The following is a 20763-nucleotide window of genomic DNA, read 5'->3' as shown; positions in this document are numbered from 1 at the left end:
GAAGTGACAAAACTTTCAACAAAAAACTGTTCCACGCGGGTTAAAAATGAAGGAGGAGAAGGTGCCTAAAAGCGAGCAGTGTCTGGGACCGCCCAGCAAGTCGGCGTCGACTGACCTCGGCGGCGCTGCTCATGCTGTCCTGGCCCTCGCCGGCTCGCACCAGCAGCAGGTAGCGGCGCTGGTCGCTCTCGTAGTCGATGGGCCGGGTCAGGCTGATCCGGCCGTCCTCGGGCGAGATGGAGAACAGGCTGCTGGGGTTGATCAGCAGGCTGTAGCCGACGGGCTGCTTCTGGAAGGAGACGGCCGTCGTCGCCAGGAAGCTGGACGCCGCGGAACAAGTGGACACGGCGTGTGAATAAAGATGGACACGCTGACCAAAAAAAGTCCAGGAAAAACTGGACTAGCAGCGGATTACTACTTATCCCATGACAAAACTTTCTACCATTTTGCAGTCCCGACCCATTTGTTTTTGTTTGTTTCTCGGGTAAGCGTTTTCCCATAAAACCTCTTGGACGGTTCTGTCTTTGAAGGACAATCGGAAAAAACGCTAACAACAATTTTGCGTGACAAACGTGTCTACCAAATTTCGCGGCGCTTCTGGCTTCAAACTGGCTTCAGGGGCAGAATTTTCAACGATGTTCAGATTTCACTTCTTATGTGTAGTATGAAATGAAGCTTGGCTTATGTGTGTGCTCATGTGCAAATAAGCAACGTGAATGGGAAACCCTGAGATTGGCTTCAGACCCTCCCTTTACACTCAAATTTTGTGTTGAAAACCTTAACCGTGGCTTGACAGACGAATTGAAAAATGCAAATTTTTTTATGAGAAACCGCAAGTTGGCTCGAAACTCCAATTTCAACCTTTATTTGAAACCACAACCCTGGTTTGAAATCCAATTTTACGATCAAACCTTGGCTTGAAAGCTCGGTTGAAAACCTCAACCATGTCCTGACGCCGTAATTAAAAAAAAAAAACCTTTATTCAAAAATAAAACCCTAATTTGAAACAGAACAGCAACTTGAATTGTAAATCCGAACGCTGGCTTGAAACCTCATCTATTTTAAAGCAGGACCCGGTCTTAAAAGCTTTACACTGACTTAAAACCCTCCTTTTGAAAACCCGACCGATACTGAAAGCTGTCCCGAAGAAGACTGGCTCGAAACCCTCATTTTACGCCTGAACTTGAACGTGACGCTCCAATTCACAAGCGTAACGCTAATTTGAACGCCGTGGCGCCGCCTCGAAACCCACCCCCGGGGGGGGGACAACGAGCCCACCGAAGGACGCCGGCTGTCATTGGACCTTCTGGTCGGACTCGCGTTTGCGCCCACCATAAAGGGACGTCCTGCCTCTGTCGGCCAACCTTTTGTTTGCCGCTGTGTAAATCAATCGCGCCGATGCAGTAATCACTTTTGCGGCGCTTGTTAAACACGTTCAAGGCCACCCACCGCCGTCTTCCCGTTGTTGTCGCCCGAGGCTGATAATTGTGTCCTTTTTATCCAGAAAGGCTTTATTGAAAAGTTTGACGTGAAACTTTGTGTTCATAAAAGTCGCCCGCTGTACGATCGCCATCGAGAGGCGACGTCGGCGTCGGGACAAGAAGCGGTGACTGCTCGGCATTCATTTTGCAGCGTCGTCGCGACTCCTGGCCCCTCAAAGCGCCCAAGTTTGCTTGAAACCTTCACTTGAAATCCTAACAATTACTTGGAAGCCTAAAACTGACCCTAATCAAGCCTGGAATCCATATTTTGAAAGCCCGACCCCCAATTTGAAACTTTTCTTGAAACCTCAACCCCATTTTGAATCCTTGAGCGAGTCTTCAAACAAACAGAGTGCTCTGGCTTGAAACCTGAACCTAGCGTGAAAGCGTATTAAAAGGCTCATTTGAAACCATAAACCATAAACCCGGAGCCCCACCACAGGCGAGCGGGCAGAGGCGGGGGACTCACGGCTGGCCCTCGGGCGTGTTCTCCGGTACGGCCACGGTGAAGGAGGCGTTGGCGAACTGGGGCGGCCTGGCCCCCGCCACCACCGACACGACGGCCGGGACGCTGCGGCTCCCCAGCCGGTCGGCGGCCACCGCCGTCAGCAGGTACTCGCGGTCGCGCTGCAGCGGAAGCCCGGTGGTCCGCACCTGACCGCTCTTGCGGTCCACCTCGAAGCGACCGTCCCCGCCTGGACAAAGAAAGGACACTTGTCAACCTACAGTGAAGAAAAAAAAGTATTTGAACAGCAGAGAAAACCAATGTTCCTATTTGGTACAGTAGCCTTTGGTTGCAATGACAGAGGTCAAACGTTTCCTGTAGTCGTTCACCAGGTTTGCACACACTGCAGGAGGGATTTTGGCCCACTCCTCCGCACAGATCTTCTCGGGTTTCTGGGCTGTCGCTGGGAAACGCGGAGTTTCAGCTCCCTCCGAAGGTTTTCTATTGGGTTTAGGTGCGGAGACTGGCTAGGCCACGCCAGAACCTTGATATGCTTCTTACGGAGCCACTCCTCGGTTTTCCTGGCTGTGTGCTTCGGGTCGCTGTCATGTTGAAAGACCCAACCATGACCCATCTTCAATGCTCCGACCGAGGGAAAGAGGTTGTTCCCCCGAATCTCGCAATACACGGCCGCGGTCGTCCTCTCCTTAACACGGTGCGGTCGTCCCGTCCCGTGTTCATAAAAACACCCCCGGAGCGTGATGCTACCACCCGCATGCTTCACAGTAGTGACGGTGTTCTTGGGATGGAACTCATCATTCGTCTTCCTCCAATCCCCGTTTAGTGGAATTAGTGGAGCAAAAAGTTCCATTTTGGTCTCATCTGACCACAAAACCTTCTCCCATGACTCCTGCGCATCATCCAAATGGTCATTGGCAAACTCAAGACGGGCCTCGACGTGTGCTGGTTTCAGCAGGGGAACCGTCCGTGCCACGCGCGATCTCAAACCGTGACGTCTTCGTGTATTACCAACAGTCACCTTGGAAACGGCGGTCGCGGCTCTTTTCAGGTCATCGACCAAGTCCTGGGCTGATATTCCTCACCTTTGAGGTGACATCTCGCACTGCGATTGAGATTGACCGTCGGGTTCAACGGTGGACCTTTTTTCGCCAATTTCTCCGCAGCCCTTTCCAGCCGTGTGGAGTTGTACAATTTTGTCTCTGGTGTCTTGGGACAGTTCTTTGGTCTCGGCCAAGTTCGAGTCTTACCGGTTGTCTGGGTTGGACTGGTGGCTGACGGCCTGGACTTTTAAAGGCGGACTAACAGGTCTTTGAGGGTCAGAATTGTAGCTGATAGACGGGCGTTCAAATGCTTGTTTGCAGCTGAAATCACACAAATAAATCATTAAAAAAAAAAAAAAAAAAAATCACAATTGTGATTTCTGGGTTTTTAGATTATCTCTCTTGCAGTGGACGTGCACCTACCACGAAAATGTCCGTGATTTCTAAGTGGGAGAACTTGCAATATTCCAGGGTGTTCAAATACTTTTTTTCCTCACTGTGGATGTGGATTATTTTTTTTATTTTTTTTTTTTTTAATATATATATATATATATATATATATGCAGTAGAGCGCTGACAACGTGAAGGCTTGTCACACTTTTGTTACCCAAACTGCGTGGCTCCATCTGGGGCGTTCTTTCCCCCAAACTCCCGTTTCCTCCATTTTTGGTTTTTGTTTCGGGGTGAAATCTACGCCGTACCGCTGATTACTTCAGAACTGAATGAGCCGCAAAAGAAATGCTCCTGAAAAACCTTCATTTGTAAATGAGCTGCCGATCGACGAGTTCAATGAGCAAAGCGTCTCCCGCTTTTGTCAACATCCAAGACAATTACAAGTCGTCAATTAAGCCAACACGGGAGATTTTCCAAACATGGAAGAGGAAAACCAAAAAGCACAAACGGGAACGTGGTTTGTGTGCTTTCATTGATTTTGTGTGCGAGCGAGCGAGCGCGCGAGCGCTACGCATGTCGCTGGTTCAAAAGAGCTCCATCCCCTTGAGGGACAATTACAGGCGCTTCGTCTTCTTCTTCATCTCGGAATATGAAGCCGCATTTTGCCGAGTCATGACAAAGTTGCGGGTTGAAAGGCGGAACAGCGAAAGCGCCGGAAGCTCAGCGATAGCGACGCGCATGGCAAAAAAAGCCAGACGGAGAACGACGCGTCGGGGCTGTCAGCCTCGGCGACTTGACGGATGAGACGCGACAGCTCGTCAACAAGAGACGCCCGACTTTTCGCGTTGCTATTCGACGCGCCGACGCCGCGTCGATACGCTTTTGATTGGGGAAGCGAGCGAGCAGAATGCGCAATAAGGCGGCCGGCGCAGTCGGCTGCTGCGACGATGGGTTTGCAGCAACGGGGGAGACACACACAAAGTCACAAATAGATGAATTGCCGTTGACCAAATCCAGGTCTGGCTCGGGTGATGCTCCCTACCAGACCCTCGTTTGAAACCTGAACCCTGCGTGAAATCATCATTTGGAACCCAAACCCTGTCTTGAAAACAGTCACCTGAAACCCTGACACCTGAGACCTGACACCGGCCTCCTTTGAAACCCAAAGACTGTCTCGGAACCCTAAACCTTATTTGACAAACTAAACCCGACTTGAAACCCAACCTTTTTGAAACCCAAACCTTGGCGTTCAAGCTCAACTTGGAATCTGAATCCCTGTTTGAAACCCTGGTCTCTGCTTATCGCTCTCTTGCAAGTCCAATTTAAAAATCCAACCCAAGTCTGGTTTCGGGTCGAAAGGACCCAAACGGCGCGACGCCCAGTGGGCCGCGTTGACCCGCGGATGTGTTTGCAGCAACGGGGGAGACAGACACAAAGTCACAAATAGATGAATTGCCGTTGACCAAATCCAGGTCTGGCTCTGGTGATGCACCCGACCGTGTTATCATACCGGACCCTCGTTTGAAACCTGAACCCTGCGTGAAATCATCATTTGGAACCCAAACCCTGTCTTGAAAACAGTCATCTGAAACCCTGACACCTGACACCTGACACCGGCCTCCTTTGAAACCCAAAGACTGTCTCAGAACCCTAAACCGTATTTGACAAACCAAACCAGACTTGAAACCCAAACCTCGGCGTTCGAGCTCAACTTGAAAAACCGAATCCCTGTTTGAAATCGCTCGCTTGCAAGTCCAATTGAAAAATCCGACCCGAGTCTGGTTTCCGTTCAAGTGAGGGAGCGCGCGACGGGTCCACCCACCGTCCACCAGGAAGAACTCCACGTCGCCGTTGAGCCCCTCGTCGCCGTCCTGGGCGTGCAGCTGGTAGACCAAGGAGCCGGCCGAGGCGTCGGGCGACACCACCGCCAGGTACGGCGTCGGCGCCATGCGCCACTCGGGGACGTTGTCGTTCACGTCGGTCACCGTCAATTCCACTCGGACCAGGTACCAGTCGGGCCCTGGGGGAACCGCAGAACACCACAAACGCAATCGAGTCAACATTTTCCGTCACCTTTGATGTTCACGACGTTACTCCGATCGAGGCCCAAAATTACATTTTTCGAGTTTAAAAAAAAATGTCATGAGCATGGTTGAAAATAGGTGGATTTTTTTAGTCATTCATTTTGGACTCAAATCGAAAACAAGGAGGTCCGATACATGAAACCACAGAGGTACAATAAACCTGCAGAAGGTGAAACAGATATGAACATGAAAATAAATGAGGAAATAATTGTATATTATTCTTTGATTTTCTTTTACATTTTTTTTTCCAGAAATACAGTGGAAAACAGGTGACCTTTTCATTTTTTCGAGAATTACAAATTGGCGTGACGTCCAATGAATCATGTAAATGATCAAAAAAGTAAATCATTTGCAAAATGTGAACATTTTATTCACGAAAAAAAAAAAATACACTGTAGATAATCTAAAAACAAATGAGCAAGGCTACAAAATAAACAATTACACAAACCAAAAAATCATCCATCCTTCCATTTTATGAGCCGCTTATCCTCACAAGGGTTGTGGGAGTGCTGAAGCCTATCCCAGCTGTCATCGGGCAGGAGGCAGGCGGGGTACACCCTGAACCGGTCGCCGGACAATCGCAGGGCACATTGAGACAGACAACAGCCGCACTCACAATCACACCTTGGGGCAATTTAGGGTGTCCGATTAATGCTGCGTGTTTTTGGCATGTGGGAGGAAAGCGGAGTGTCCACCCGGAGGAAAGCCACGCAGGCACGGGGAGAACGTGCAAACTCCGCACATGAGGGGCCAGGATTTGAACCCAAGACCTCAGAAGTGCGAGGCCACCGAGCTGCCCATTCTCGAGATTATTGTCAATAATTGTCAATGTTGTCTTTTTTAGTATTGCCGTAAGTGCATTGTGGCGTTTGTAGGTGCCCCTCAAAAAAAAATCATCTTTTCACTTTTCTTTGTCGCCTCTCAAAAACACATCAAAATAACGTCGCCATTGTTCTGCGATGCATTAGCGGCTCGCGCAGAGCCAGAAAAATAATTTTTCCATCAAAGGTTAACGCAGAAAGGCGACATTTTGTCTGCGAGGAGGATGCGTCAGGCCCCTTTTGTGTATTGCGGCCTCTTTGTGCTCGGCGCCAAAGGCGAAATCTGCCGACGGTAACGTTTGACGCCGCGTTTGTGTCCCCGCGAGAAGCGCGAGGTGAGGCTTTGGCAAACGCGGCGCTCGGAATGGAAAGACCGACGCCAAAGTTCATATTTCTCCAATCGGCTTGAAACCCGATTGGAAACTTTTAAAGCAAGCTTTGAAATGTGAAGGCAGCCTCGAAACCCTTCACTTGCTTCTTTAGCATTAGCTAAGCGCCGCCTGCCCATCTTCTTCGCTATCCACCTTTCACAGTCATGGAACGACGAGGAATTTACCGCTAGCGAGGGCGACCTGCGCTTGCTTCTTTAGCATTAGCTAAGCGCAGCCTGCCCTTCTTCTTCGCTATCCACCTTTCACAGTCATGGAACGAAGAGGAATTTACCGCTAGCGAGGGCGACCTGCGCTTGCTTTTTTAGCATTAGCTAAGCGCAGCCTGCCCTTCTTCTTCGCTATCCACCTTTCACAGTCATGGAACGAAGAGGAATTTACCGCTAGCGAGGGCGACCTGCGCTTGCTTCTTTAGCATTAGCTAAGCGCAGCCTGCCCATCTTCTTCGCTATCCACCTTTCACAGTCATGGAACGACGTCGGGTTTACCACTAGCGAGGGCGACCTGCGCTTGCTTTTTTAGCATTAGCTAAGCGCAGCCTGCCCTTCTTCTTCGCTATCCACCTTTCACAGTCATGGAACGACGAGGAATTTACCGCTAGCGAGGGCGACCTGCGCTTGCTTCTTTAGCATTAGCTAAGCGCAGCCTGCCCTTCTTCTTCGCTATCCACCTTTCACAGTCATGGAACGACGAGGAGTTTACCGCTAGCGAGGGCGACCTGCGCTTGCTCCTTTAGCATTAGCTTCTTCTTCGCTATCCACCTTTCCTAGTCATGGTAAGTACAGCATCTTTTTTTTTTTTTTATGTATTTTAGTTTTTTTCTTCAAAATATTTTGACCTAAATTTTTACTTTAACGGTGAAATCCGACTTATGCGGAAATCGGGGCGATGTCGCAAGCGTGGGAACGGATCTCGTCCGTAGATGGAGGACTCCCTGTCTTCTAATCTTTGCTTCAAATCTCAACCCTGCCTTGAAATGATAATTTCAAACCTAATTTTTTGTGGTTTTCAAACGTTCGCCTGCCCCGGCTTGGGGGGGTTGTCACGATGCACCCCCAGTTTGAAAACCACCGCACATGCACGTGTTTCAAAGCCCACTTTGGAACGCCGACCTCGGTCTCCAAGCGTGCTCGAGACGGCGACCGGCACGCTTCTCGCGTCATTGCAGTGAACGTCTAACGTAAGCGAAGCGCCGTGTTTACAAGCGCGACGTGCGCACAGAAGCCGAGGGCAGGTCAACCACGCGTGCCGACGCGCCAAAGCGGAACGTCGGCACGAAGGTGAGCGAGCCAGCCAGCCCTTGTTCAATGATTTTCTTTTTTTGAAAAAGGCTGCGAATGCAAAGACTGCAAGAAAACAGAAGACATTCGTTTTCTTCTTCAAATTCATTTTTTCTTTGGGGAAGATAAACATATTTAAAAAACATGAAGACTGTTTTCATATGCGGCGTTTAAAACGTCAGTAAATCCACATCGGCGTCTTTTTCTTTGACTTTTTATGAGCTAACTTGAATCCCGAAACTCGAAAATTCTCCATTGCTTGAAACACAAACCGGGCTTGAAACCTTCAATTCAACACGTGAACTCAAAACCCAAAACCTGGCTTGAATCCCCAAATCCAAACCCGATCCGTGGCTTGATACCCTAACCTGAAAGTTCAAAACAGTGAAATTTCAACACTGACTTGAAAACCTGATACAAGAAAATAAAATCGGAACAAATAAGACCTCAATCCGGTCTTGAAACCCCAATCCTGGTCCAAAACCAATTGAATACACTAACGTAAAACTCGTTTGTTGGAGTCCTTTTAGCTAGCATAAAGCCAGAACTTCAACGCTCAACCTTTGCTTGAAAGCAGAGTGCGCCGCGAGCGGCCACGGCGGCCACGGAGCCGTTTGGTTTTTGGACTTTTCAGGAAACACACGCTGACATCTCTGTTTGGACGTAATCGATCTGAACCGATTCCTCGTAATCTCCCCAAGGAACTGTTTTTACGATTTGCGGGAGGGTGCGCGGTGACATCGTGGTGCCTTCTGTCAATACGCTACCTCGTTAGCTATGCTTGTCCGTCCGTCCCAATCATTGAAATGACGTCGTAGTCGTGAGATTGAGCCAGAGTGTCATGAGCAAGGCTGGACCGCTGCCAAGGTGGGCGCGGCCAGGCCGCCGCTCTGGGCGGGGTCACCTCCGACACCCGTCACCGGGCACAACTGTTTTCCACGTGCACCCTAATCAGACCAAGTATTTAAGTTTGGACTCTCGTCGCTGGCGTTGGCAGTTCGTTGCCTTGTGTCAGTGTGTTGCGCTCACTGCCAATTGGATTCTCACAGTCCAGTCAAGTTTTGTGAATGCGTTCAAGTTTTACCTCACAGTTATCAGACCCCGTTTCATGTTTTTGGCTCCTGCCTCTGGTGAGTGATTTTGTGCCTCAGCCTTGTCAGACTGCTACACCGTGTATGAACTTGATCTTGAATAAATCCAAGCCCAACATCATGTCCTCGTCTTGGAGTCCTGCATTTTGGTCCAGCCCCGTGCTTCTGACAAGAGAACGATGACTTTTCATAGTGATAACCTTCTCATGTCGGGTGATAAAGACTTTTGTAAACTGCCTACTCCAACTTTAAAACAACAAAAGCCATCTTAATGTGAAGTGACCCCTTTAATTGATTCGTACTTGCCTTTTTATTCTTCAGAATGTGATTTTTCATCGTTTCCTTGGGGAGTTGTGCGCGTGTGTCAACAAATCCAAAGTTTTGCCTCACAGTTATCAGACCCAGTTTCATGTTTTTGGATCCTGCCTCTGGTTAGTGATTTTATGCCTCAGCTTTGTCGGATGACCTTGATCTTGAATAAATCCACGCCCAACATCATGTCCTCGTCTTGGAGTCCTGCATTTTGGTCCAGCCCCGTGCTTCTGACAAGAGAACGATGACTTTTCATAGTGATAACCTTCTCATGTCGGGCGATAAAGACTTTTGTAAACTGCCTACTCCAACTTTAAAACAACAAAAGCCATCTTAATGTGAAGTGACCCCTTTAATTGATTCGTACTTGCCTTTTTATTCTTCAGAATGTGATTTTTCATCGTTTCCTTGGGGAGTTGTGCGCGTGTGTCAACAAATCCAAAGTTTTGCCTCACAGTTATCAGACCCAGTTTCATGTTTTTGGATCCTGCCTCTGGTTAGTGATTTTATGCCTCAGCTTTGTCGGATGACCTTGATCTTGAATAAATCCACGCCCAACATCATGTCCTCGTCTTGGAGTCCTGCATTTTGGTCCAGCCTTGTGCTTCTGACAAGAGAACGATGACTTTTCATAGTGATAACCTTCTCATGTCGGGCGATAAAGACTTTTGTAAACTGCATACTCCAACTTTAAAACAACAAAAGCCATCTTAATATGAAGTGACCCCTTTAATTGATCCGTACTTGCCTTTTTATTCTTCAGAATGTGATTTTTCATCGTTTCCTTGGGGAGTTAACAAATCCAAAGCAACCTCCATCGTCAATGTCATTCATTTATTGGGTTCGCACATGAGATAATGCAAGACGGGCGTCCTTACGGCGCTATATGATGGCAATGAAAAGCGCCTTTGTGCGTCTGTGTGTTTTTCTTGCCCTTTTCTCTTTTTCTTGAACGCCTCGCGCGACCGCACACCGGCGAGTCACGACAATCACCGAGCGCCGCTATCTGCTCCTCAGTCAACGGCAATCACCCTCGCGCTCATACCAGCCGCACAAGAGGGTGGAAGGAGCTCATCCGCCGGCATTTTTACTCGCTTGTCCCCGCAATCAGCGGCCGTGTCACATCGACGTAGAAACAAACTCACGCGTGCGGATTTGCATTTATTACGTGGCCAAGATCACGTGTCGTTACACGGTAATACACCAGAAAGAAGTTCGCAAGTGCAAGCGCAGACGCGTGTACAAAACACACACCTGAATAACAATGGGCATGAGAAGCGACCCACACATTCTTCTTCTTTTTTTTTTTTTTGGACAAGTTACAAAATGTTCACGTATCCAAACGTTGTGCCACGCAAGGATAGAAAGACGAGATTGCGCACACACAAACGCACGCAAGCCTGGCCTAAACACACACACACACACACAAACAGCAGTCTCTCATTCAATAAACCCTTTTTGGGATGAAGAGCATGCTTGAGAGACTTTGACATTTTGCATTAACACACTCAACCTGTATTACGCGTGTGCATTTCCGATGCCTGTGTGTGTGTGTGTGTGTACGTGTGTGTCGGATGAAAGCCACACGGAAGAGGACGACACATCTCGCCAGCGGGAAAATGTTGCATGTACACCGCAACACCGTGTGTGCGTGCCCGTGCATGTGTGTGTGTGTGTGTGTGTGTTGTCGCATGGTGGACGGAGGCGGCGAGGCGGTGAGAGGAAGTGACCCGGCGGTTGTTATAGAAACACAAGAAGAAGAAGCGTCGCATAAATCAACAAAGCTAAAGGAGCAATGAAGACGGAACGAAGGATGGAAGTGTGTGCGGTGTGTGGGGGGGGGGGGGGCAGAGGGGGCGTTGAAAAAAATCTGCAGATATAAAAAAAACATACAGATAGCGGAAAGTGAAAAAGTAAACAAATATGAAGTGGAACCACAGCAGCTGCTTGGGCTCCAGCTGCCTCCAACCAAGTATTAGTAACACCCCCCCCCCCCCACACCCCCCTAAAAAAAAAAAAACCCCACAACGTGGTTTTCGTTTCTGGACTCACAAATGTTGGCCTTCAGAACAGGGAAATGTGCTCACTTAAGCTCCTTTTCAAGACGCTTCTAAAAGCAATGCGGCGTTTCCGCCGTTTCAACGGCACCGCCGTGCAGGCGTCGGAAATGCCGTTCAGTCGGCACCGGATCGCGAAATGTTTGATCGGGAATCGTAAAGTTCCCACTTCTTCTTTTCCTTTCGGCTTGTCCCGTTAGGGGTCGCCACAGCGTGTCATCTTTGCACCTTCCTCTCGAACACCCAACTCCCTCACGACATCCAAAAAACCTCTTCTTTGGTCTTCCTCTCTCTCTCCTCTCTCTCTCTCTCTCTCTGTCTCGCTCGCTCGCTCTCTTCCCTGGTAGCTCCATCCTTGCCATCCTCCTACCGATTTCCTCCCTCTCTCACCTCCGGACATGTCCAAACCATCCGAGTCTGCTCTCACCAACCTTGTCTCCAAAGCATCCAACTTTGTCCGAGCTCGTTTCTAATCCTATCCAAGCGAGAACCTCGACATCTTCATTTCTGCTTCCCGTTGTTCCTTCGGCGCCACCGTCTCTAATCCACCATCGCCACCATCATGGCCGGCCTCACCACTCTTTTATAGACTTTGCCCTTCGTCCTAGCGGAGACTCTTCTGTCACCTTCCGCCAAGTGTCCCACCCCGCTTGGACCCCTTCCTTCACTCTCCGTTGCTCTGGATTGTCGACCCCAAGTATTTGAAGTCATCCACCCTCGCCATCTCTTCTCCCTGGAGATTCACTCTTCCTCCTCTCTTTCACGCACATATATTCTGTTTTACTCCGGCTAATCTTCATTCCTGTGCTTTTCCGGTGCGTGCCTCCATCTTTCTAATTGTTCCTTCGCCTCCTCCCTGTTTTCACTGCGGATCACAGTATCATCTGCGGACATCATAGTCCAAGAGGATTCCGGTCTAACCTCATCTGTCAGCCTATCCATTACTCCCGCAAAGAGGAAGGGGCTCAGCGCGGATCCCTGATGCAGTCCCACCTCCACCTTCACTTCTTCTGACACGCCTACAGTCACGCTAAATGTTTTCAATCTTACCGTCATGTGTGACTCGCTGCTTTTGGAGAAAATGCATTCAACAAAAGTAAAATTGTCCTCTCAAAGAGTTAAAAAAAAAAAAAAAATTGCTCACACACCAACAAACCTCACACACTTGTTCAAAAAACAATATCAGAAATACTTGGCAAAAAAAAAAACAACCAACTGACAGTCAAAATAAAAATGTTTGCGAGCGTGAGATGAGAGGTAGTTTTGTCTGGATTGTGATTTGTTGTTAAGCGTATCTTTTCTTTAGTGTGGGAAATGTTTTCGTATGCTTTTGTGCGTGTTTTTAATGCATCGTATGAGAGGGGTTTTTTTTTCCCCGTTTTTGTTGCGAGGGTGTCACGATGTCCGTTTTTTGGGTCGGCTTGGTTGCTTTCGTTTCATGTTTTCCACGTCTCGCTCGTGCGCTCATGATTTGCGTCCACGTCTTCCCGTGAAGCTCCGCCCTCGCGTCGTCCAATCGGCTCCCCCCGGCCACTCGCTTCTCGCCCGGGTTGCGCCTCATCGTCTCGTCCATCTGAACTCTCTGGTTTCTTTCACCTCTCCACGGTCTGCGTCAGGTCAGTGTGGTTCCTTGTGTGAGTTTTTCCCAGTGACTTTTTGCACCTCGTAGGAAGCGGTCCGAGTTTGTGTTGCGCCACCGCGAAAGCCGCGTCCGAGTTCGGCTCCCCGTCCGAGGGCCCGACCTCTTCCCGGGGGTCACGGCGATCTCTCGCTTGCGCCAAACGATTCCACGAAACGCTGCCGGCTGTACGCCTCGCTAAAAAAAAAAAAAAATCCAAATAAATACAAATCTACACTGAACTTTTGCGTGTCTTCATCTTTTTTTCTGGTTGGGTTCTCGCTGTGAAACTGTTTTTATGTTTTGTTCCTTTGTGGGAGAGTCCGAAGTGAACTTTTGTGCGCTTGTCTCGGGTGTGCTTGGGTTCAAAATGTAAAAACGTGTTTTTGGACGCTATTCTCTGAAGCTGGATTTAAAGTATACAGAAGAGGACGAAAAGTGTATCGCAAGTATAGAATCGCTGCAGCAAGTGGACACAAGAAGTCAATAAATGGTGTACATCGGGGTTGTACAAAGTAAGCAAGTAAGTTTTCTTTCGGCTTGTCCCGTCAGGGGTCGCCACAGCGTAACATCTCGGATGAACGCTCGTATTTGTTTGGCACAGTTTTTACGTCGGATGCTCTTCCTGATGCAACCCAAACGCTCTAATGTGTAGTATATTTAACAGCTGCTGTAAAAAAAAAAAAAAAAAAGTGGATAAATGCTAGATAGTGTACAGCTTATCATTATAAACTATGTACTGTAAGTGCAAAATGTTCATGAGTGGGTCATAAGTGCTGTGGAAAGTGAACATAAATGCTCATTGCCTGCTATGTAAAGTGTATGCAGTGGAAGTAGCTAACACGTGAGGTATGTAAGTATACCTTGTTTGTAAATGCTCAATACATTTATGATACTGTAAATAAGTGGTGCATATACGTGAAAAATATGCACGCTATAAAAAGTGGGCAAGGAGTGGAATAGAAAGTCTACATAGTACACAGGGAGAAGTTGATCAAGCGCATCCCAAATGACAGACAGTATGGAAGACGCCTGAAAGCGGCGGCGTTGCGGCACGAAGCAGCCCAGCCCGAACGAGCGGCAGAATCTGCCCACCGAGTTGGGTCGGCAGCCGTTTTATTTCAGCCAATCGGATCGCCCGCCGGTCGCCCCGGTTCGCGCGATAACTCGCCTGCTCTTCCCGTGAACTCATAACCCAGCCCTCAATTTTAACAATGTGGTTTTGCGTCGCATCGAGTGCGATGACGCCTCTGTGCTAAGTTCCAAACGCCGATCGAGAACTTGAAAGAAAAACTCGACTCGACTGGATCTGACTTGCTTGATTCGTGCCACAGTAACAGCAAAGGATAAGAAATGGATGACTCGACTGAATAAGAACAGCCGCCATCATTTGTATCTTTGTTAAAAGAAAAAGAAAACACATTGGAAAAAGTCCACCCTTGTGCCGACCAGGACCCCACTTGGAACTTGAGAAATGAGCAAAAGGCCGTTTGGGTCTTCCGCATTTGCGAAACGTCCGCGGAATCAAACCGGCAGGCCGAGCGAGCGCGTCACGCGAGAAACGAAGCAGACAAACGTGACGCGCGTCACCGCCGCCACTTCATTAAATGTTCACTGTTGAGGATGACAAAGAGCTAACGGGCCGGCGTCTGTAATGCGCCCCCGACGAAACGCTGACGGGCTGACCGCAAAATGTCAATTTGACAAAGACAATTTCGGCGCTCAAACAGAAACAAATGGCTCAGTTTCCCCCGCTGACGTGCGCTAACTGATCTGGATCCGACTCAACGGTCGCAGTCTGCCGCTCCGTCTAACGCGTATCGTATTTCTGTGACATATGAGCTACGTCAAGCGCACCCAAAATGATATCAATTATATGTGCAATTTAGCACTGACTAAGAAAAATAATGTTTCAAATAATGACATTCAGCAAAGAGAGAAAAGGTTCAGGACGAGGACAAAAGAAGCATAAAAGAAAGATTGTGTTTTTTAAGGTTCTCCTGGGACGAAGGTGGGGAGGGGCATTCTTTTTTTTTTTTTTTTTACCCCAAGATCTACTTTTCAAGCAGCCAGCCTCTCGTGACGAGACAGGCGCACATCGCAAAAGCAAAAGAGAGACCGTAAACAGCAGGCCAGCTTGCTCGAACGCGACGTATCGGCCACACCTGAATCAAGCCTCGAGATGGACCATCGAGGCGAATTTGTCCCAAATATCGACCGGAAATCTTCACGTGAGCGCAGAAAAGACGACGACGCCGTCAATTGCGACGTGCGACTGAACGTCGCCAACCAAGAAGCGACCTGAGCGAGGATCGAGAAATCAGAGTGGAAATAATCAAATCAAACGCGCCCATAATGCGTCAACATCAGCCATTAGCTTCATTTACAATGTAGCGCTAGCGTATTACCACTCGTACTTGCTTTCACGCCGTCTCCCTCCGATTTTTTTCACAGGATTATCTTTTTTGATTTTTTCAATGGCCTTTTCTTTTCATAAATTTGGGTGTTTTCCATAAAAAAATTCATCCCCAAGCCACCTTTACGCCCTCCCTTGTGTGCCCCTCCCACGTCGCATTCTGTGTTTCCTCGCTCTTCATTTTTGGTGGGTTATGATCAAGAGAAATTTCTGCCTTTGACGTCTAAATTGCGGGAGCAAAATCGTCCGTACGATCAAAAGTGTTCAAACTATTGCACGCGAGCTCTGTTGCCCCCTAAGCTTGGAATTCTGCATGACAACAAGAGAGCCGCCATTTTTCGTATGACGTAAGTTATGCATTTTATTCCCCTCGTATATGTGAACCTGGTGCATTTCTATGCTGTTTGGAAAGACAGTTTCGAAATAGTTATTGCATTTTGCGCATGATTCAATCGGACAGTGCTAAAAGTTGTGTATTTTACATCAGGCACCTTGTTGGGCACCTCCTCGGAAAGACGCGCTGCGTTCGTTTGCGACAATTTTTGAAATTTACTATTGTTGGGTTATTTTCTGCTCAAGAAATGCCAAACAAAATGTTTTGTTGTCTTTCTTTACAAACGGCAGTCACGGATTTCCAGATAAAGCGCATCATTTCCAGCGGTACGTCACTTTCGGAGCGCACCGCCGTCCCAGTGACGCGGACCGAACCCGATCTCAATGCCCCGATACCAGACCTCAACGCTAAACCGACGAAAGCGAGTTCATCTTTAAGCCTAAATCCAAGCAACGCCCGACGTGGTGCTAATATCATAACCTCCCCCTTTCCAAAATGGCAAATTAAGACGACGCTTTTCAGACAGCCAATTTCTGCGCAGATGGTTTGTGCGCGAGCGAGTCGCTGTGATGTAACTGGAACGAGCGGCGTCGTTAACGAACAACAAACAAGACTCAGAAGGACGGCGCGCTGGCTTTATTTGACTTTTTTTTTTTTTTTTGTCTTTTAATCAGACCTTCTTTACCCCGCAAAGCTTCTCTAATTGCTCGCCTTGAGATGAGTTCGCTTCGCATTTGCAAGCTAGCGGCTGCCGCTCACGGTTTACAGTTGGCCGGTCTCGGGTGACCTCGCAAACCTCTCGCTTCTTAACAACAACGGACTATTTATATATATATATATATATATATATATTCCGAACCGTCGGGGCTTTGCAAATTTGGGACAGCTTACATGGCCAAACATTTTTGAAAAGGATTCCGTCCGTTATTGTCCGAACGGCAAGTGAACATACAGGAACTTGCGTCTAAATGTGGTAGAAAAAAATTGCCGGGACGACCAGCGTCACAATACGGTAGGTACTCGGGCCAGGTGTTGACATTTATATTATATATTTCATATTATAGTAAGCCACTGGAGCATTTTTATCATTAACAGCGTGCTTGATTATTAAAATATGGAGAACATTTTTTGCAATAAAAATTGTTCAATCAAAATGCAACATAAAGTGAGAAATTATATACCACTGAACTGCAGACATGCGCCGAGTCATACCACATGTTGAGAATAACTGAACGACAAGTGATATGAAAAAAAAAAACGTTCTTAAAAAAATCTTTTTCAGTGAGGTTATAATCGCAAACTAATGAAAATCTTTGTTGTAAATTCAGTTTTAATACTAAAATATTGAAACACGGGAAAAAGAGAAATTACAAACAGAACAAAAAAAAAAAACATGATCCTCACATTTTTATTTATTTTTTTTTTCAAAAAGGGATTATGGATATTCTCCAAAAGTAACCCTTTCGTTGTTCAACATACGTATGAGTTGATTCCTGCAATAATGCAATTTTTGTATGGAAGAACTTTACTCACGCAGGGATGTCAGATGTACGGCTGGATATGTAACAATCATATCTTGAAGTTATGTCAGCGTGGAGCACTTGGAGGAGGCCACTTTTACAGCGCCGAAAGCCTCAATCTGGTCGCGGCCGGCGAGATGTTCCCCTCGCAGCTCCGATAAAGTAAATCCTCTTCTCTACGGATTAGCTCAGTGCGGTAGGAGTATGCTGAGATCAAGTTGAGATTATGACCGTCTGTCCACGACTCCAACTTGAAGCTTTCTTTTATTGTGACGACAGATGTTGAGATGGCGGCAAGAGCTTCGAGCGAGGCATCTGCCGCCGCCGCCGCCGCCGCCGCTCTCAAACACGCTGAGCTCCAGCCTTGACGTTCACTTCCTCGCAGATCACCATTGAAAGAGCAAATACTGCAGATTGAATGTAAATACTTGATTTTTGACAACATTTGGCCCGATATTTGACTTGCCAGCCTTGGTCTAAGCCAAAGCCACAAAGTGGTGTCCAAAAGACTTTCCTTCACGGTTTTCTTTTGGTAGAGTCAAATTCATTGCGAGTTGCAAGTGATCCAGGTCCCGAAGTAGAAAAGCAGCCCCAGACAACCGAGCACGCCACCACAACCGCGTACGACATTGTTTTATCAATGTATTACTGTCACCGTTTTATGACATCTCTTGAAGTTATTACTTTTATCCTTGGCCTACTCTTGCGTGTTTCATTTTCCCGACCGTGCATCGTATGCTGAATAAAAGAAAGCGATGTCGCCTTTGGAGGCAACCAACCACCTTGCAATCGGCATCCCTTCATGTTTATTTTCGCCTCGGCGTACTTTGATGTCGTGCTCCATTCCGTACCGCAGCGAGCTTACAGGCTTCCTGTACCTGTCCAAATACTTTTGTCCGCCCAATACAGCCGTAATTTCATCATTTTGAGTCTTTTCATCCCATTAAAAGAGCCACCTGCTGATTGATTGGACGAGAGCGGCCGTCATTCACCTTCCCTCCCGTCGGGGCCAGTAAATTCGCCAAAATGAGTTTTCGTGGGCCCCCCGGGCGACGGCAATTACATCCGCAGTCCTGCGGCACGGGCGCACGGGGGCCGTAATGGCGGCCCGTCCTCCATTAAAAGCAAATCACGTCCGTTAGCCATAGGACCCCCCCCCCCCCCCCCCCCCACACACACACCCTACCGCCACTCCCTCCCCCTCTCTCTGCACACAAATCTTCCGGCTAACGCGTCGCTAAATCAGGTCCTTCATTTAAGGCGGCTCCGTCTCAGCCCGGCTTGAGAGAAGGAGGGATGTGTCGCTCGCTTTTTTTTTTTTTTTTTTTTTGTCGACAAATATTGATGAGAAGTAAACACCCACACAAGTGGTGCAGTGTCATGGAAATTTACCAGGCTCACTCATAACAGTCTGACTTTTTTTGTTCTCAAGTGACAAGCATTCAGTGGCTATGATGAGAAGTTAATGTGGCATGTTTATTATTTAACATCGCTAACAAATGCATTCCACCAGTCACAGAAGCTCCGTGTCAACAAAAGAAAAAGTCACTGTCGCAAGTTTAATGACATAAAACAAGACAAACCACTGGCTTTTGTTCACACGTGACGAGCGTTTGGTGGGTGGCACGAGAAGCTAACAAGCTCCCTTTGGAGTCAACGTCTTTATTCGGCAGACGTCACGCCGCCAGTTGCAGAAGATTGAACTCAAAGTCATTTGTTTCAAAAAGCTGCTCCATGTCTCACATGAAATCATCGAGGTCGAGCAGTCAGATATTTACTTTTTATTCAGTATGATGACTGGCATTCAGCAGCTAGCACGACGAGCTAATCCCGCAGGCTAGATTTTCACTCCTTCCACCTTTAAAGCACAAGTGAAACGAAAGCGGCGGTGGTTAGCACGAGACGCTAACTTCAAACTTCACCAGACAGATATTTATGACAATTGTTTACAAAAAGGTGTTTGTTGTGCCGTCTCAAATGAGGCCACGCAACTTTTGGAAGTAGCTAAACATAACGAGATGTTTGTCGAAATCGATAACACCCGCCCATGAGGTTTATTTCTTTCTTTATTTTTGTTTGTGTTGTTTTTTTTTTTTTTTTTTTTTTAACGTCAGCTCGGGAACGGCAACAAACAGCGGCGCGTGAAAGCAGCTAACGGGATTATTAAATGGATTATTAATGAGCGGGGTGTGAGAGGATTATCCGGGTGCTTTGAAGTCGATTTGAGGAAGAAGAAATTGACTTCTCCGTCTTCGCCCTCCTACTCGCGTGTCTCTTCGTTGGGCATCAAACTTGCTTTTTGTCGCCAAACTCGCCGTTTCCCCCCCACTTTTAGAATCACTCTTCATCCCAAGGCTGCTCCCGCTTTACAATCCCGGAGTCCGATTGAAAGAACCGTGCATTGTTTTATAACCACATTTTCTTTCTTATCGTCCTGCGGCACGCTCGCGCGCCGCATTCAAGGTCGGCGTCTAGCGGAGAGGAGCCGCTTCCGTGGTGATGAATCCTCTCAACGGTGTCGGCTTTATCGTACGCTAAAATAAAAACAGCACTTTTATAACGGTTCCGCGTGTCACACTGGCTAATGCGGCTACCAAAATTGCTGCAGCCGATAATTAGCGCTCGCAAAGTTCAAATTTGTCCACAGAATTGGGCCAGTGGGAAGGCCAAAAAGGTCACTCAAAAGGAAGTAACAACTCCAACAAGGACTTACTTTCACAATAAAATAACTCGCATATAAAACATGGATGGGGTGGACAGCAACAAAGTGGACACTGCGGAGTCTCAGCCGCCAACAGGTTAAGCTAACAGATCCGTAATTGTGACACGGGCAAGCGCGCTACAGTAAAGTAGAGACTGTGGAGTCCAGCAGAATTAAGACACAGCTAATCATAGCACGATGATGATCATAGTCATGTGTATGTTTGACCAATAGAACGGTTAATTTGCGACAGAGAGGAAAATGAGGCCCGTCGCAGCCGAGTGGAGACTGTGGCGCATAAAACTAAAACCCTGACCTCGTCGTAGCTTGTTATTGGCGGCTTTTGCCAGTGGAAAAGTCACAGAAGATGTATTTTAGTTTTATTGGAGAGGAGACTGAGGGCAGAGAGAAATGGGGAAAAGCGAGGAAAATGGAACGATCCATCCGTTTGTGTTCAATTTTATTTCATCTTTTGTCTTTGAACGTTTCAAAAACAAATCTGCTCGACTGATAAGATTGAGGAGAAGCAGGGTGGCTGCATTTTTTCTCATTTCGAGGCTTACAATGATGACGGGAGGTGTGGGGCGAGGGCAGTTGCAGCAAAACGGAGATTCAGGCACATCAACAAACTCAACTAAAGTGAACGTGTTTTGTTTTGTTTTGTTTTTTGTCGTTTCTAGCCATGTATCCTCCAATTTTAAAACGCTGAATCAGTTTGACCAGTGACCGAGAGGAGAACGAGGGCAGTTGCAGCCAAGTG

General features: G+C 47.7%; 1 protein-coding gene across 1 annotated transcript in view; it reads right to left on the bottom strand.

Moving 5' to 3' along the window:
* si:ch211-186j3.6 (neural-cadherin) overlaps window positions 1-20763 on the bottom strand; it is a 230939-nt gene that overhangs the window by 149183 nt on the left and 60993 nt on the right. The window contains exons 2-4 of the mRNA XM_061813479.1: window positions 5203-5400; window positions 1951-2176; window positions 116-320 (exon numbers count right to left, since the gene is read on the bottom strand). Coding sequence (XP_061669463.1) covers window positions 116-320; window positions 1951-2176; window positions 5203-5400 — 629 coding nt within the window. The remainder of the gene's footprint in view (window positions 1-115; window positions 321-1950; window positions 2177-5202; window positions 5401-20763) is intronic.

The sequence above is a fragment of the Syngnathoides biaculeatus genome, chromosome 3, assembly GCF_019802595.1.
Source record: "Syngnathoides biaculeatus isolate LvHL_M chromosome 3, ASM1980259v1, whole genome shotgun sequence".
In the NCBI taxonomy this organism is placed as follows: Eukaryota; Metazoa; Chordata; class Actinopteri; order Syngnathiformes; family Syngnathidae; genus Syngnathoides; species Syngnathoides biaculeatus.
The sequence above is the reverse complement of the archived record's forward strand: the minus strand, read 5'-3'. Positions and strand labels throughout refer to the sequence as shown.